The sequence below is a fragment of the Excalfactoria chinensis genome, chromosome Z (genome assembly GCF_039878825.1).
Source record: "Excalfactoria chinensis isolate bCotChi1 chromosome Z, bCotChi1.hap2, whole genome shotgun sequence".
Lineage (NCBI taxonomy): Eukaryota > Metazoa > Chordata > Aves > Galliformes > Phasianidae > Excalfactoria > Excalfactoria chinensis.
In genome coordinates this window covers 27,973,676-27,991,537 of record NC_092857.1, presented here as the reverse complement: position 1 = coordinate 27,991,537, position 17,862 = coordinate 27,973,676, and the positions used below count along the sequence as shown (strand labels likewise).

Sequence of the window (17,862 nt, the reverse complement as noted above, 5' to 3'; positions counted from 1 at the left end):
TTTTAAAATGAAGATGTATTTCTGCTTGTATGTTTGGAACAGCAGGGAATGTAATGCAGAGTCACTGTTGTTTTTTTCATGTGCTCAGATACATATAGTTGCAGTCATTACATGATTGTTGAATCTCTTGGCAATAGTCATTCATTACTGAGGCTTATCAAAGTACATATATGTTAATATTAATATTTCACTTTTTTTTTTTTTTTTTTTTTAATAAAGTAGTTCTTTTTCAGGTCAAGTATTGTGTATCATTTTAATTATGGAATCACTTTCTGCACGTACATGGATGTACCTGTTGGCATTTAGTAGATAGCAGAGTGATTTTATCAGAAAGTTACATTTTATCTGGAGATTACAGTCCTTAGTATAGGTACTAAAAGTTCTTTGGAACCAAGCAAATGAAATTCTGTCCATTTCTTCACTAATTGCTTCTTATATAATAATGTTGCTGCAAATGTTATCAATGCTGAGGTAAAAAAAAATAAATCTGATCCTAATAAGCAGTTAATTTCAGAAGGTGTATTTAAATATTTGAGAGTTTATCTTAATACTGCAGGCCACAGACAGCCATTGCCTAGAAAGATGTTTTGATGTAAGTAAATGAAATTCCACTCATTCCTCTCAATAATTGCTTAGCAGGCTTTTAAACTAAATCTCCCGTTTGCTGACTGCACTCTAAAAACCACTGATCAGAATAGCAATCACCTCCAGAAGTGATTAGCATTCTGCAGCAATATATTCCTTGAGCATAATGAGAGACCAGACAGTCTAGTCAATGGATTGCCTGTTCACTCAATGCTTGTATTTGTGTTTTCTTAGTGCATAATTTAGCTAGTTCTGTGTTCACAGGTGATATGAATTTTATGTACTCAATGTATATTGTTAGAGAGCATGTATAAAGCATATATAAAGCTCCAGTCTAACTCCCATGGAGTTTGCGGCGCTATAAACATGGCACACAGGTTACCTCTTTTCTTAATACAGTAAGTACAAGTAATGCAATTAATGACATTGATATTGAAGGAACAATGGGAAAATCTGCTTAGGAAAAATATGTGATGAAAAGATTTTGTTATTTTTTCTCAAGTTCTAATTCTAATATAGTGTATTTCTTATAGCAGGATAGAAGTGAAATTTCATACAAGAAATATAAACACAATTATACAGCTTTAAAGATGAAGATCATTGCTAATTTCATTTCTCTTTTTCTTTTGGTTCAACTTCGATTGCTTTTGTGTCTTGCAAGCCTGATCATTATTCTTGCTACAACGCAAAATCATTTCTCTCTGGGACTTCACCTACTTTCCGTCTTCAAGTTGTCATTTTGTTTTAGGTTGCTTTTTTTCATTATATAGTCCTGCAGCTTGATATCAGTATTTTTAACCTGGAAAGAGTAGATAAAGGTGTGGATTTTAATTGCATCCACAGAAACAAATTTCGTTCATTAGCATGTGCTAGATGTCTATCTTCAGGTTTGAGAATGCACATATTTTACAGCTGAGTTCATCAACTGGAGATATTACATAGTTTATATGTCCATAGTTTGCTTGTTCAGCTGTAAGAAAGCTTTAGGAGATCTTTAATTTACTACATTTCACACTTTGTCAGTTTTGTTTCAAATGTCATCACCTGAATCTCACTTGACAAAAGCCAGATTATTGAAAGTCAGCTCCATCTTTCAGCTATCATGCACATAATTCATGAGGGCTGCTTTGAAATTAATGCCTCCTATTCTACTGTGCTGGCCCACAACAACAGAGGCAGATGTTGATTACATGGCAGTGGAGGTTGAGCCTACTTGCCAGTATTTCATTACATGTTGCTGCCACGTGAAAGAGTAGCAGAGGGGTAGTCTGACAATTTGGAGTCTAACACAGAAGTGAATATGAAGTGAAGGTTTCATTGAATTCTTTCAGGTAGTAAAAGTGGCACTTATTGGCGTTTACTGGGACTTAATTGAACATTTATGGAAAAGAAAGTGTGGATGGAGCACAGTGAGGTGGTGTGAGGTGCTTTTCAGGACTCTGTGACAGCAATAGTGTATTAACCTCCACAGGTGCATATTTTTACATGCGTGACATGCAGGCTCTTGTTCATCTCTGGCAAAAATGCATAGCTGATGGTGGTATTGATGGTGAAAAAACACTGCTTTGTAGCTGAGAGCTTTCTGTATCAAATAGTGTTATTGTGCTCTTTCTAAGTTTCCATAGAAATAAATAGGAGGCATTGCTTTCAGAGCAACCTACATATATATATGATGTATATGTGTATGTGCTCAGCTTTCATTCAAAAGCAGTCAGTCAGATGCTTAATTCACACAGTGCCACTACAATCATCTAATCATGGATATATACTAATATGAACTATACTCACCAATAAAGTATAAAGACCATTCTTCAGAGCACAATTCAGGAAGAAGTGTTATTTGAAGGGGCCTCAGATAAAACTCCAACTGTTGCATTATTGATCAAAAGAGTCATAAGAGTACCATCCTGTATGTCGGGTTAATACAGTGATAACAAAAATTCTGTAATACTACTACACAGACTAAAAGCAATTTTATCAGTCTGTGTCTGGTTATTTCAGCTTATATGCATTTGAAATTGAGCATATACAGGATGATTGTTCTAAGTCAAAAGCTATTGGTAAATTACAGAGAATCTCAAAGAGAATGTTAATAATCAGAGATTGGAGAGATTATATATGGGGAAGTCAGAAATAATTGGTTTTGTTTTATATAGTAGACAGTGAAAGAAAACATGTAAGCCTTCCAGTACATTAAAAGCTGTTAAAAATATGATGCCAATCAACAGTTTTCCCTTCTTGTGGGGCTTTAGGAATAAGAAATCAACTTTGCAGGAAAGATTATCTATTTTATACTATTGAAAGAACTTTCAAAATATAACATCATGAATGGAGGATGCTTTCTGCAGTCTCTTATAGCTGTCAAGAACTGCTTACATTAGGGCCTTACTTTAATAGATACAGCATTACCTGCTGCAGTAACAGGTTTTTCTCAAAGCACCACCAAGTTTTTTGTGTTATGGCTCTGCCCATAAATGAAATTGTTTCTCTTTGCTTTAGGATAAACTGGCAATTTTCTGGAAAATAATATTTTCCTGAGGCATGTACAGCAATGAGTTTAATGAAAACTGTATTGTAAGTTTGTAATTTGAATTTATTTGCTTCATTCATTTGCTTTGTGCTTGAGGTAAGACATAAAGTACTACCTCACACAATCTTTTTTTCTTATTGCAAATAGAGGGACACATATAGAGTATGGCCATTAACATTTTGAGTTATAAGCTTTCCTAATAAATGTAAAAATGCAGTGTATTTTTTTTTTTAATGCAGGTATTAATTTGTTTTTGTTTTAGCTCTGTGCCATATAGCACTGCACCACTGCAAGGACTTTTTGAAGGAATCTCAGACTTTAAAATGCTAATGATTTAATTGAATGTTATTTAGGAATAAATAAATAAATAAATAAAAGTAACATCAAATTTTCTTATTTGCCCAATTATGTGTAAAGACTCAAGACTGGTATTTACAATGAGAAATACATGTTCAAATTCAGTTTCATCAGACAAGTACTTCTGAAGGAGAACATTCTGATTTAAATTTTCCATCAGTTGCAAAGTTTTTACTGTTTTCTGAGGAAGTTAATACAGCTGTCTACTGAAAGGGTCGTGTTGATAACAGATGTTTATTGGGATGCTTTCTGATTGGTCTCACAAGAATGTGAAATTTTACAGGAATGCATGAAATACATTTGTGAGGTTAACAGCTTTATCCATATATTAAACTAGCACTAGAAAACTCACTAGGACTCAAAGTTCTATTCAAAAATCAATTTTGAAGCTGACAGCTTTTAATGCCTCTTAAATTTTAATCTATTCTTCAGTTTTCTGTTTCTCATTTTCATCTTTTCTCATCTATTCACTCCTAGCTTTCAAGTGAACAAAGAATTGCGAGAAGAACAGAACTTTGTTGCTCAGATGTTTTATATTAACTTTTTATTTTATTTGTTACTTACCTAGTACTCAAAAGAGATGACTCTCTTGTATGGCCCATAGAAAACCTTCAGTACCCTTGAATAATTGCTTAATATATTCTTCGTATTTCAATATAATTTTTTTATTATTCTTATTTTTATTTTTTTTATTTTTTCAGTTAAAGAAATATTCAGGTTCCACACAGTGATCAGGAAAAGAATAATGCATAAAAGTAGTAAGCCCGTTCCTTATTTCCTCTAAGATTACTTTGTATAAACCTTTTCAAGACCTTTTGGAAATTCTAGCTGTACTTAAACCATTGGACAGACTCATCTTACAAAGTAAATTCACTAAGGCCCTGCTCTTGTTGGCTTGTGTAGATGAAGATGAGTCATCTTTTTAATTATCAATTATCTTTCAGTGTTAACAGCTAACCTACTATTCATTTGCAGACTTTAACCAAAGAACAGAAGTTTGCTAGGAATCAATTAGCTTAAAAGTTGTTGTTACCGCATTATGGATTGGTTCAGCCCGGTTCTGTGAATAGTGGGGCTGAGGGATTTCACAAAACCCATGCCTCCGGAGAAGGGAAAACAGGGGACCCTGAAATAATTAAGAAAAAAACAGAGGCAATGATCTGAGTAGAAACAAACTAATTTTACTAAATATAGTATCAAAATGCAAAATAATTAGAGTTTAAGCCAATAATCAGGTATAATGAGAGAGTTTCTGAAAGCTGTAGGCCTTGCAGTAATTGCGCAGTCAGGACGAGCAGCAGCAAAGCAGAAGAGCCGTGAAGAGCAAAGCTGAAGGGAAGCAAGAGAAAGTCAGATGAACCCAACACCACCTTATATGTGTTCCCCCTGTGCGGGGATGATATCAGCACAGCGAACAGTCTTCTGGGGAATGTAGTTTCTTCTCTTTGCTGTGTGGACCTGGGGCATTAACACTTTAGTCCCTAGTACACTACATGATGTGATGATGTGGAATACTGATGATCATAAAACCATGACAATTGTATAATATCGAATAGCCAACCATTAGGTCAGGCTCTCCAGATCCCATCTGATCTGGCCTTGAATGCCTCCAGGGATGCAGTACCGACAAATTCTCTAAGCAACCTGTTTCTGTGCCTCACCACCCCATGAGTAAAAAAACTCTTCCTAAAATCTTATTTAACTCCCTCCTCTATTAGTTTAAAGCCATTCCCTTTGTCCTGTCACTATCCGATCATGTAAAATGTCAGTCCCTCCCCTGCTTTGTAAGCAGTTGTTCAAGTTGGTCAAGTACTGGAAGGCTGCAGTGGCATCTCCCTGCAGGGAACTGGGCTTGTTTAGCTGCTAGGTCTCTCTGCAGCCTTCTCTTCTCCAAGCTAAACAAGCACAATTCCTCCAACCTTTCTTCATAGGAGGAGTGCTCTAGCCTCTGATTGTTTACCCCATCATTTTGATGACCATATTCTCACTCAGCCCTGCTGTTTTCCTTCTTCTCTTTCTTATTTCTTATGAATAGATATGGTTTATTTATGTTGTTTCTAAGTCTTGTTTAGACTTTTTTCAAGTCTAGTGTAGTTAAGGTTTTGACAGGATTGTTCTGCTCTGCAAAAGTGCCCAGTTTTTAAACCCTAAGTACTCAGTCCAGGTGAATGCTAACAGTGAATCAGCTTGTAGGATAACATCTTTGTCCGCACCCTCTTACAGGTATGTATCCACTATAAACCCATATTGAAGATCAACGTATACCATTGTTCTCTGTTCTGAAGTGGAAAAAATTAAAAAATAAAAAATGATTCTTAGAACAAAAATGTTTAGAAACAAATAATTGTTTTGGGAATCCACTTGGTAAGTCTTAGAAGTTTTGTCTTCCAAGGAAAAGACATTCAATTCTTTCAAAAATTAGAACTCTATTAAATTTGGTCCTTCTTCAAACCAAAATCTGAAACCATAGACTATTTTTTTCTTCAAACATATTTCTCATAGGACTTCCAAATTTTAATCTGCCATTTAGTATTGCACAAAAGTGAATGGATGACACATGGCCAAATCTCATATTAAAATGGCCTTCAAAATGTGGAAGTTTTGTTCCATTTTTTTTTTTTTTTCTTGTTGAATCCTTGCATTAGAGTCTGTCACACTAATGTGATTGTCTGCGATATTTAGACTCAGATCATCCTGATACTTACATACTTGCATTGTTGCAAAAAGCATGATTACTTTAAATAGCAACTGTCTGAAGTCAGAGTGCTAGTTGGAATGTCTAAGGCACTGCGCTAGCCTTTTAGCATTTAAGGCAGTTTTCATCAGCAACTACCAGCACTACTTTTCTATTGGACCAATGCTATTATAATTCAGTATTATGGAATCATACAATGCTTTGAGATGGAAAGGAGTATAAGAGATATTTTCTTTCAGAAAATAGAGGTATTTTTGTTTTGTAGAAATACCTTTTTGAAAAGGACCTCTGACACTTTTGTCTGTAAAGGGTTATTATTACAAAAACCAAAGGAAGAAGTTTTTCGCATATTACTGTTATTTGTTGTTTCAGATTGAACATAATTCATATGCTATTCTTTCAGCAAGGAATACACTGTATGAATCTGCCTATTATTAATTTACTCTATCTACCTGAACTGCATTTCGACCTTATAATTTCAGATGGTCTGTAACAGTTCATGTGTTAAGATTCAACTGAAGCGACTTTTCAGTAAAATTGATGAAACTTTGTACTGGAATATTATTTCTCTGCCCTTGACTGCCAGGATTGTTTGTACTTATATGTTCAAATGGAAATAACCCTTCTTCAGCTCTGTTGATGCAACACTCTGTTGTATGTAACTTGTCAAAGTGTAAATACCCACAAACATTCTTAAGACTCTGGAAACTAGTTTAGGCCCTCAAGTTTGAAATGGCCCCTCATTCTCATTCTTAATGGAAAAGAATGCATTTACATTTGCTTTCACCTTTGCTTTCAGGGAATGCTCAAAGCTCCACAAAAAGTAAAGGTGATCTGCAAGTAAGAGTTATTAAGAAAGAAAATATGTGTATGTTTGAGAAACAGGCTGCAAGAATGTTTTTGTCATTAGTTATGTCTTCTACTTGTGTTTACTACTATGATATATACAAGATTTTATAATATATTTTTAAGTCTGTTGAGAGTTGAAGTAATGAGAGCTCATATATGGCAATTAGGCGGTATCAGATAGGGAAGATAGTAGTAAGTGGTATTTTTGTCATTATTTGCAATTTAATTACTCTTCAAAATTTACAGTGAGTTCTTTCATGCCAATGTGAGTCTCATTTTTCTTGCCACCTACAGCAACAGGCAAGAGAGCATTAGAAAATTACTGGGGAAAGCTATTTTATTTATTTGCGTAGAGTCAAGATGGCAAAAAATCTCTCATTGTGTACTGTTAACTGTAGTTTGCAGGAGTGGGAAAGACGAGGATGAAGGCTATGAAGTTTGCCAAAATCTTGTTGCAAAATTAGTTTGAAAATAAATTAACTCCCTGGTCTGCATTTCTTTGGGAGAATGCAATTAAATGTCACTATGCCTTCCCATATTCAAATTGTCAAGTTTCCAAACCACATATACAATTAAGGAAGACATTCCCCTCAACAGAAGCAACTTAGCACAGTCCAGAGAGCTAAAGTAAGATACATCTAGCAATCATGTTTGAAAAATAGATTTGTAAACATTTCATAATACATCTCGGTTGACCAAGTTGAGAATAATTTTTCTGGAAAAAAATAAAAAAAAAATAAAAATAAAAATTATTAATGTATAACCTGAAAATAAACTTACTTTAAGAGCTGCAGACTGGGATTGTAATTGTTTGCTTTTGAAAAATTGGGATAAAACATTTAGCAGGAACTCCATCTTAGATAATAGTGTCATAACAGTTGATTGTCTTGATTATTTGTTTCTTTTCTCCTGGGAATGCTGATAGAAAGCATTATTCTCATGTTTTACAAAGATATATTGTTAGGAATCTTGATATAGCGTTGTGATCACATAAGCAAAAATCTAGGCGGCAGATAAGAACACATCCTTAAGGATCTCTTGTCCTGGGAAAAATCAAGAGGCGGCAAGAGTAAAGGATATAATTCCATCAACAAATGCCTCATATGTTATTCCAGAAAATCCAAATGTATCAATACAAAATCTGTTTTTCTTTTTAAAAAATTGATCCTTATTTTAGTAGTTCCCACTATCAAATAGTGTAGTTTGTAAAGGTTCAACAGGGCCAAGTGCTGGGTCTTGCACTTTGACCACAATAACCCCATACAGCGCTATAGGCTTGGGGCAGAGTAGCTGGATGACTGTGAAGAGGAAAGGGACCTGGGGTTGTTGGTCGATGCTCAGCTAAACATGAGCCAACAGTGTTCCCACGTAGCCAAGAAGGCCTGTATAAGAAATAGTGTGGTCAGCAGGACCAGAGAGGTGATCATCCCTCTGTACTCAGTTCTGGTGAGGCCGCATCTTGAGTACTGTGTTCAGTTTGGGGCCCCTCGCTACAAGACATTGAGGCCCTGGAACGTGTCCAGAGAAGGGCAACAAAACTAGTGAGGGGTCTGGAGCACAAGTCTTAGGAGGAGCAGCTCAGGGAGCTGGGATTGTTTAGCCTGGAGAAGAGGAGGCTCAGGGGAGACCTCATTGCACTTTACAACTTCCTGAAGGGAGGTTGTGATGAGCAGGTGTTTGGCCTGTTTGGCCAAACAGGACCCGAGGAAATGGCCACATGTTGTATCAGGTGAGGTTTAGACAGGACATAAGAAGGAACTTTTTTTCTCAGAAAGTGGTCAGGCACTGGAATAGCCTGCCCAGGGAGGTGGTGGAGTCGCCATCCCTGGCAGTGTTAGAGAAGCATCTGGATAGGGAGCTAGAAGATATGGTTTAAGGGTTTTCTGTAGGTATGGCAAAGGGAGGACAGTTGGACTAGAAGATCTTAAAGGTCCTTTCAAACCTTGTGATTCTATGATTCTATGGAAAAAAAAAAAAAAAAAAAAAAAAAAAAAAAAAAAAAAAATTATAAAAGAATAGGCAGATAAATTTTCTCCCAGCTAAACTAAAAAGGATAATTCTTCAATTTTCTGGGTAAATGTTTAACATCAGATTATCACACTCCTGGTGTCTGTCCTTAATGCCTCCCCAGTACTGTCACAAATGGAAACTCATTAGCAAGTGTTGTGTTTGGAGAACACTACAACTTTCAAAGTTTCTGCTAGTTAGTTTGTTCTGCTAAGAGCACGACAAAATTTTTTGTTGTTAAAAAATATATATACACAATGACTTCTTGTAGGAGATAAAGCACAAATTTCTGGCTAAAATACTACTAAGTTACACAGTATCTATACTAATGGTAAAGTGAAATGAGTAGGCTGCAGTTTCTTTTTTTAGTATTAGGAATCCTGCAAAATTTATCACTGAAATTCATGCTCTTTCAGTCAATGGTATGAGGGAGTACTTACCTAATTCCCATGTATGCACATTCCTGTATAGTGTACAAACTGTTAATCTCATTTTCAAGCGAAAATTAGTATCAGTAAACCTTAGCAATGCATTGAACTACCACATCCTGTAAAAAGTAGTTTTTTTTGTTTGTTTTTTTTTTCTTAATGGATATGACTAATTAATGTTCATCATCTGCTTCATTGCCTGTTGTATTTTTCTTCTGATTACATAGATCCTTGTCAGAATGTGATTTGTGAACCATTTTTAGTCTGTGCTCTCTAATCCACAAACTAATATAATTTGCAAGAAAAAAACTAGTTAGGGATGGGGAAGTTGAAATAACTAGAACTTTCTGAATAACTAGTAGGTGGAGTGGCAGAACTGGAGAACACATCAGCTTAAAATATGTGATTTTTTTTTTTTTTTAATATTTTCCATATTGAGGAAACATCAGGTTTTTTGTTTGTTTTTTAGCTTGTTTGTTTCTTATGCCAGGGATCAGCAAGAAAATTCACACTGTTATCAGAAATATTGTGCAGTATTCTACTTCTTTCTTACAGATTGCTCTATTATCAATTAAATTTTATATGAATTTGGCTTAGAGTGATTAATTAAGACACTTACTGAACAACTATAATGTATTATTACTGAACTGAGAATACATTTTTCTCTTCTAATTAATAGGAAGTTGTTACAGGCAAACTGACGCTCTCAGTATAACATATCTGCGAGGGAAACCTAAATATTTTTGTTTAGTCCTTGTACTATTTTGTAGCATCTTCTTTGAATTTATTAGACATCCTGCATTCATTTTTTTTCTTAATAGCTTTCATCATAAATACTAAAAATCTTATTCAGTCTCAGAAAAGATTGTGAGCAAAATATACTCTTTTGAATTATCTTAAGCAGAATTATTTCAGCTAGTTAATACTGTAATCTATTGTGTTTTAAAATGGAGATTTCTCTGAATGAAATACCCTATATCTTTCAAAATGTGTTGAATGAATGTATATTATCAGTATATATTATCAAACAGTATTTTTTAAGTTCCTACTAACATAATTTTGTTTTATTCATCATACCACTGAGTTGAGAAGGAAACTGTATTTTCACAATGCACTTAACAGTTGCCGGTACTTTTTTTTATCTGTGTTCTAAAATTATTTCTCAAATAAATTCGATATTACACTGAGATATTTCTGAACATGCTAAGTGTGTTTCATTTTAGGGCTGCTCCAAAAATAGTACCTCCTATTTTGTTATGTTGGCCCACAGTGTCAGAGGCAGATGGTGGTGGTATGGCAATAGAGGCTGAGCCTTCCCACCAATGTTACTTTGTTGCCTTGTGACACATCAGCAGAGGGGCATTCTGACAAAATGGTGTCTGATATGGCTGCGCATATGAAGCAAAGGTGTGTCAGTGAATTCCTCCAAGTGAAAAAAGAAATACATCTACTGATCAATGCTTGCTGAATGTTTATGAAGACCAAACAGTGGGTGTGAGCACACTGAGGCAGTGAATGGTGCATTTCAGCAGTGGCAAGAGTGGCAGTGTGCCTCCTTGTTTTGCATATTTTTACAATCACGGTATGCAGGCTTTTGTTCATCACTGGCAAAAAATGCAAGCTAATAGCAATGTGTTGAAGAGTAGTGTTTTACAGATGAGATTTTGAGTGTTATCGTGCTCTTTGAATATGTTGTATTTTCCATGGAAACAATAGGAGACATTATGTTTGGAGCAACCAACATACTAGCATCAGAGGAATACTTTGTATGTTTTGAGACTGACATGAAATAGATTATTTATGACAAGTATTCAAAAACTTGCATCTACATTTGCTAGATTAAATTCTAATCTGTAAAAGAGGAGTTAATTAGGTCATTTTTTTGTCTATTATAAATTGATTTTTCTTTGGTGTATGTACACACATTGGTACTTTTGACCACTCACACTACACCTCTGAATATATAAATACCCATTGTAGAAGAAGATATTATAAGACTCACTGTCAGAAAAACAGTTCTTGTGGAAAATCAAGTAAGCTTCTTGTGTTGGATCCATAGCTGTTATTAAACATTCTAACTCCTTACATTTTGAAACCCTATAGTGTTAAACACTCTGGCATGCAACAAGTTATATAGTATTAAAGAATTGTATGTTTTTCACTACAGGTGAAGTGTGATCAATACTGGCCAAGCAGAGGCACAGAAACGTATGGACTCATCCAAGTGACCCTTTTAGACACAGTTGAATTGGCAACATATTGTGTTCGCACATTTGCGCTTTACAAGGTATGTATTTTCTTTGTATTCCTTTTCCCTCTCTGCTTTCCCCTCTCTTCCTTTCCCTTCCCCTCTCCTTTTCCTTCCCCTTTTTTCCTTATGTCTTCCACCTACTGCGTTTCTCCCTTCTTTCTTTTTCTTCCTGCCTTCCCTCCTCTTTTTTCTGCTTCTCTTTATTCTCATCCCCTCTTTGCCTCCTAGCATCACTGAACAATGAAACGCTTCTACTATCAGCATATATTCATATCCCAGCATGGAGTTCTGAAGATAAATACAGAAATCCCTTTATTCATCACTTCACTGAGTGAAATATTAACTGAAGTACTGGATCTTGTTGTGATTAATTGCTGGGCATTATGATTAAAGGTCATACACTGTTTTAGTCAATTTAGTCAGTTTTGAATATAAGACTTTTTTTTTTTTTTCCTCCACAACTCCGTAGCCTGAGCTCAGTTTCTCTCCAGTAACAAATTTGATTCAAATGGTCTTCTCTGGTATGTATTCTTCTCCAAGTGTTTGACTTAATGATGCTCATATCACATAAAATGGCAATTTTGTAAAATAATAAAATAATAATAATTTCATTTCTTAGAATGGTTCAAGTGAGAAAAGGGAAGTGAGGCAATTCCAATTCACTGCCTGGCCTGATCATGGTGTTCCAGAACACCCAACACCATTTTTAGCTTTCCTACGACGTGTCAAGACCTGTAACCCACCTGATGCTGGTCCAATGGTTGTGCATTGCAGGTAAACTCAAAATGTCTTTTATGTCAATATTATCACTTTCTGGTTTATTGCAGATGAAAACGTGATCTTCATTTTTAAAGACTTCTGAGTTTGTCAAAGACGTAGTTACACTGAAACACAGAGAACAGACTATGGCACTGCCAAGTTAGATAGGCTGAAAATATTTCCTTTAATTTGTACAAGATAAATTAATATTAGAATATCTGAATTTCTGCAGAGTGAACAGATGACTCTAGTCTATATTTGTATATATATAAAAGTATCCATTTTTCAGAAGGTGGTGTGAAAAAGGGAAGAGGATCCTGTTGGTTTAAGAGGTTGCATATTGATGAAAACACATTCTGAAAAATAAAACAGCTTTTGAAATTATGTCTTACATTGTATGGGAAAATAAATAACATGAAAATTAAGAATGTTGAACTGTAACTTTTACTGAAAATAGGTAGAAACTTTGATCCATTTTCAAGGCTAAATTCTTGAGAACTGTGAGGACATGGAGTGGCAAAAGCCATATATGGGGAACAGGCTGAACTCAGTTCCTGAGAAAGGATTGCTCCATGATTTTAGAAACTAACAAAACATTTGGGACGCTACAATTAATTAATAAACTTTAAAAGAGAGCACCGTCAACTTCTCTTAAATGTTTGCTAGCAAGGAAACTGAAGACAAGGAGAATGGGAACCTTTGAAAATCTGACAAGAGCAAACCTGCTAGAAATACACAGAATCATACTAAGATTAGCAGCATACACTTACAAATGCTGATAGAATAGAAGTAACCTTTCAGAACCTGTCATAATCCACTCAGACTGGGACTATGCAGTGGTAATTAACAACTTATTGTGCTGTAACATTCAAAATGAATTTATAAAATTGCTGATTTTTGTAGGCTTTATTTTGCCATGGAATCATAGAATAGCTTATGTTGGAAGAAATCTTAAAGATCATAGAATCATAGAATCGCAAAGGTTGGAAAAGACCTCCAAGATCATCCAGTCCAACCATCCAGCTACCACTGGTATTTCCCCTCTAAATCGTGTCCCTTAGTACAAAATCTAAATGTTTCATGAAAACCTCTAGGGAAGGTTACTCCAGCACCTCCCAAGGCGCACTGTTCCAGCACCTAACCAACCACTCTTTTGGAGAAGAAATTTTTTCCTAACATCCAACCTCAATACAACCTGGTACAACCTGAAGCAATTCCCTTTCGTCCTATCACTAGCTACACAGGAGAAGAGGCTGACCCTCACATTGCCTCAACCTCCTTTCAGGTAGCTGTAGAGAGCTCCCCTGTGCCTCCTCTTCCCTAGAATAAACAATCCCAGCTCCCTCAGCTGCTCCTTATAAGGTGTCCATACCCCTCATCAGCTTTGTTGCCCTTCTCCAGACACGTTTCAGGGTCTTAATGTCTTTCTTGTAGTGAGGGGCTCAAATAAACACAGTACTCAATGTGCAGTCTTGCCAGAACTGAGTGCAGAGGGGCAATCACTTCTGTGTTCCTGCTGACAACCCTATTTCTTGTACAAGCCAGGATGCCATTGGGCCTCTTGGCCACCTGAGCATTCTACTGCCTCATGTACAGCTGAGAATCAACCAACACCCTCAGGTCCTTTCTTCCACACATTCTTCTACCTACTCTGCCACAGTCCTGTAGCATTGCCTGGGTTTGTTGTGGCCAAACTACACTGACTAGCACTTAGTCTTGTTGAAATTCATCCCACTGACCTCAGCGCAGCAATCTAACCTGTCCAGATCTCCCCATAGGTCCTCCCTACTTCCAGGCAGATCAACACTTCCTGCCAACTTGGTATCATTTGCAGACTTGCTAATAGTGTACTAAGCCCCCTTGTCCAGGTTATAAAACAAAGTATTGAGCAGGACTGACCTCATTACTGGCCCCTGAGGATCACCACTCATGATCATTCTCCAGTTGTATTTAATTCTGTTCACCACCACTTTCTGGGCCTGACCCTCCAGCCTGTTATACAGGCTGCTAGCTTCTCCAGGAGAATAACATAAGAGACAGTGTCAAAGGTTTTACAAAAGTCTAGGTAGACTACGTCAATAGCCTTTCACTCATTCTCTCATTAGATTCACATGAGCCCATCTTTCGAACTCCAGTCTCTTTGTTCACATCTGTTTGTTCTATTTTATCAACTGAACCACTCAGCTTGCCATCATCTGTTAAGTTGCTAAGGGTGCACTCAATCTCATCATGTCACTGATAAAGATGTTAAAGAGCATCAGTCCCAAGATGGAACCATTGGAAACATCAGTCATCATGGGCCTCCACCTGGACAGAGCTGTTTACCATGCTTCAAACCAATTTCCCACCCACTAAATGGTCCAACCTTCAAATCCGTATCTCTCCAACTTAGAAAAAAGGATGTGATGTGGGAATATATTTAAGGCCTTCCAGAAGTTCAGATAGATGATATCAGTTGTTCTTCATCTATTGGTGTCATTGCTCCCTCAAAAAAGGCAACCAGGCTTACCAGGTACAGTATGTACTTGATGAATCCATACTGGCAGTTTCAGATCACCTTCTTGGATAAGCTGGCATAATTATCTAAATTCTCTCAGTGTAATAGTCAAATAAGTTGTTAAGAGACATACAGCAAGACAGTTGGGAAGATTAAATGAAATACATCACTTAGTGTCATTAATACATCATTCTTTTCTCTGTTATTGCTTATTTATAGAAATCTCAGCTAAACTGGTAATTTTTATTATCTTTTTTTATTTGGTTTATGATTTGATGCCTGTTGAGGAATTTTTTTTCCTATTTCCTATTAATTCATGTATTCATGCTCTACGAAATGCATAAGCTGGTAGTAAATCTGTCTGAGCCACTCAGTGCAGAAGAGCCACCACCATGGTTGTGTGGGGCTGGGGGCTGCCATGAGACAGGCTGAGCTGAGACACATGCGCCCCACAAGCTGTGGGTTGGACATGCCAGATAAAGCTTTCCTCTTATTATTCCCTTTGCACATAATTTAGTAGCATCACAATCCAACTGCTGCCTCAGAATGACTTGGTCTGATTTGCAGAACAGATCTGAAAAAATGGCTTTTCTTTAATGAAAAATCACAGTCTTAAATCCTATGAGTCTGCAATAGAGAGCCTGTAATGTATGGTCTAATAATAGTGGAGTAAGCACACGTTTCTGTTTGAAGTAGGATTAGTGCAGGCAAACAGGTGCTAATCAGATCACAATAAAACAGCACTGCAGGGTGTTTGGAGTTTTATGCCCTGGTGTTTTCAAAATATCACGGTAGTAGTTGGTTCAGTCACACAAAGTAGAATCTTAACATGTGTGTGCATTCCTGTTATATTTGAATATCAGCACCAATGAGCATATCTTTAATATGCCTAGTGATTTTTTTGCATCTGTTGTTAATGCTGCTATTGCAAACAGGAAAAAAAAAAAAAAAAAAAAAAAAAAAAAAAAAAAAAAAGTGCTTTTTTTTTTTTTGTAAAAATGTGACACTTTTAAGTAACTACATGTCTGTCTGACTGTACTAACAGAACCAGCACAGTAAAAGCTGGTTAAATTTCAAAAATTAACAACATGCAATATGTTGTATTTCTTAAAGTAGAATTATTTCCTAATTTTTTGGCCAGTGTTTCATAATGTGAGTCTGAAGGAGGCAAAGACAGAATCAGAAAGAGAGAATGGAGACAATTATTTTACAGTGAACTGTTTTACTTTAAGCATGTATCTTTTAAGCCTGCTTAATTCATTTTCCTTATGCCTCACAGGGGCTCATTTTCTAATCCTGGCAGTGTGTAAGTTGCAGGTGATTGCTGATCCTTTTTCATGGTGTGGGAAAAAAATTCCACCCTCTAAATATTTAGAAATCTTTCAAAAGATTCTGAAAAATATTAAAGGCTTCATCATCCCTTCCCTCTCCCTACCAACTCAGGGTCTTACCTAAATTCCCTACACAGCTGACAGCTTTGGGGAGGAAAAGGCAGCAAAGGCATTTTTGGTATGAGAAGTACTTTAATGTCACAAATATTCTAAACATTTTGTGCTTTACATCCAATCTAATATTGAGTCCATAAAATTAAGAAGGCTATTGTTTTTCCTGTGCTGAATGTGTAGCATTATCCTCGTGAGTTATTAAAGGTAGCCCATACATATACATAGGTTGCTCTGAAAGTAAGGCCTGCTACTTATTTCTGTGGAAACTACAACAGATACAAAGATCTCAATAGCACTATTTAATAGGGCAAATTCTCAGCTTGAAACCAATAGTTTTCAATATAGTCTCTGCTATTAGCTGTGCTTTTTCACCGTTGTAGGTGACCCACTGTTTCACAGCTGCTATAACACTGTTTTTGCTAGGAAAATGTTGCCCTCACAATCCATCTTTCATCAGCCCAAACAGGTGGAAGTCAGAAAGTGTCAAATCCAAAACATAACAGCAGGTATGGTAGGACAGTCCAGCCAAGCCTGGCAATGTGCTCAAAGCTCTTCAAACTAGGATGGGTCCTAAAGTTATCTTGTTGCAAAAGGAAGGTTATCTTCTTCTTTGGACTGACTCTGGAAGGTCAAGCCATCAGTTGAGTCAGTGTTGCAGTGTAGCAGTCAGAGATGATTTGTCCATGCTCCAGGAAATCCGGAAGAATCACCCTTTTCCTGTCCCAAAAGACAGTGCACATCACTTTACCTGCTGAGTAAACTTAGCAGGTAAACTTAGGACTGTGTCTCTAATCTGCAGTAATATGTTGAATTCACATTTTGCTGTTCCACGGGCTGCAGGCATATTGTCATGGTACTGTATCTTGTCACTGGGAATGATGTGGTACAGAAAGCTGTCAGATTTAGCCTTGTATTGTTTTTTTTGTTTGTTTGTTTGTTTGTTTGTTTTGTTTTTGTTTTTGTTTTTGTTTTTTCATGTGTGTGCAGTCTTGGTTCCCACCAAGTACAAACGTTTTTATATTCCAACCATACCATTGTTCCCAACATATTGAAATTGAAATACAGCTCCATACTCAGGTCCCTGATTATAATCTGCCAATTCATGTGAATGAACTGATTGAGAATCTCTTCATTTTTTTATGTGACAGCTGTGTACTGTGTATGGTTGTCTGGAACTTTTCTGGCCTTTCACATTGCTGTTGCCACTGCTGAAATGCATCACCCACCACCTCATAGTGCTCACAGTCACTGTTTGTTCTTCAGAAATGGTCATCAAGCATTGATAAATGTATGTGGGTACAGTTTTTGCTGAATGAAGGAATTCAGTTCCACACCTTTGCTTCATATTCACTTCCATGTCAGACACCATTCTGGCAGACTGCACCTCTGCATGGCAACAAAACATAATGGAATATTGGTGCAAAAGTTCAGCCTCTGTTATTATACCACCAATATCAGC

General features: G+C 36.4%; 1 protein-coding gene across 24 annotated transcripts in view; it reads left to right on the top strand.

Moving 5' to 3' along the window:
- PTPRD (protein tyrosine phosphatase receptor type D) overlaps positions 1-17,862 on the top strand; it is a 1,083,558-nt gene that overhangs the window by 1,028,364 nt on the left and 37,332 nt on the right. For all 24 annotated transcript variants that reach the window (XM_072360023.1, XM_072360013.1, XM_072360012.1 and 21 more), the window contains 2 exons: positions 11,619-11,738; positions 12,322-12,476. In XM_072360023.1, the coding sequence (XP_072216124.1) occupies positions 11,619-11,738; positions 12,322-12,476 (275 nt within the window). The remainder of the gene's footprint in view (positions 1-11,618; positions 11,739-12,321; positions 12,477-17,862) is intronic.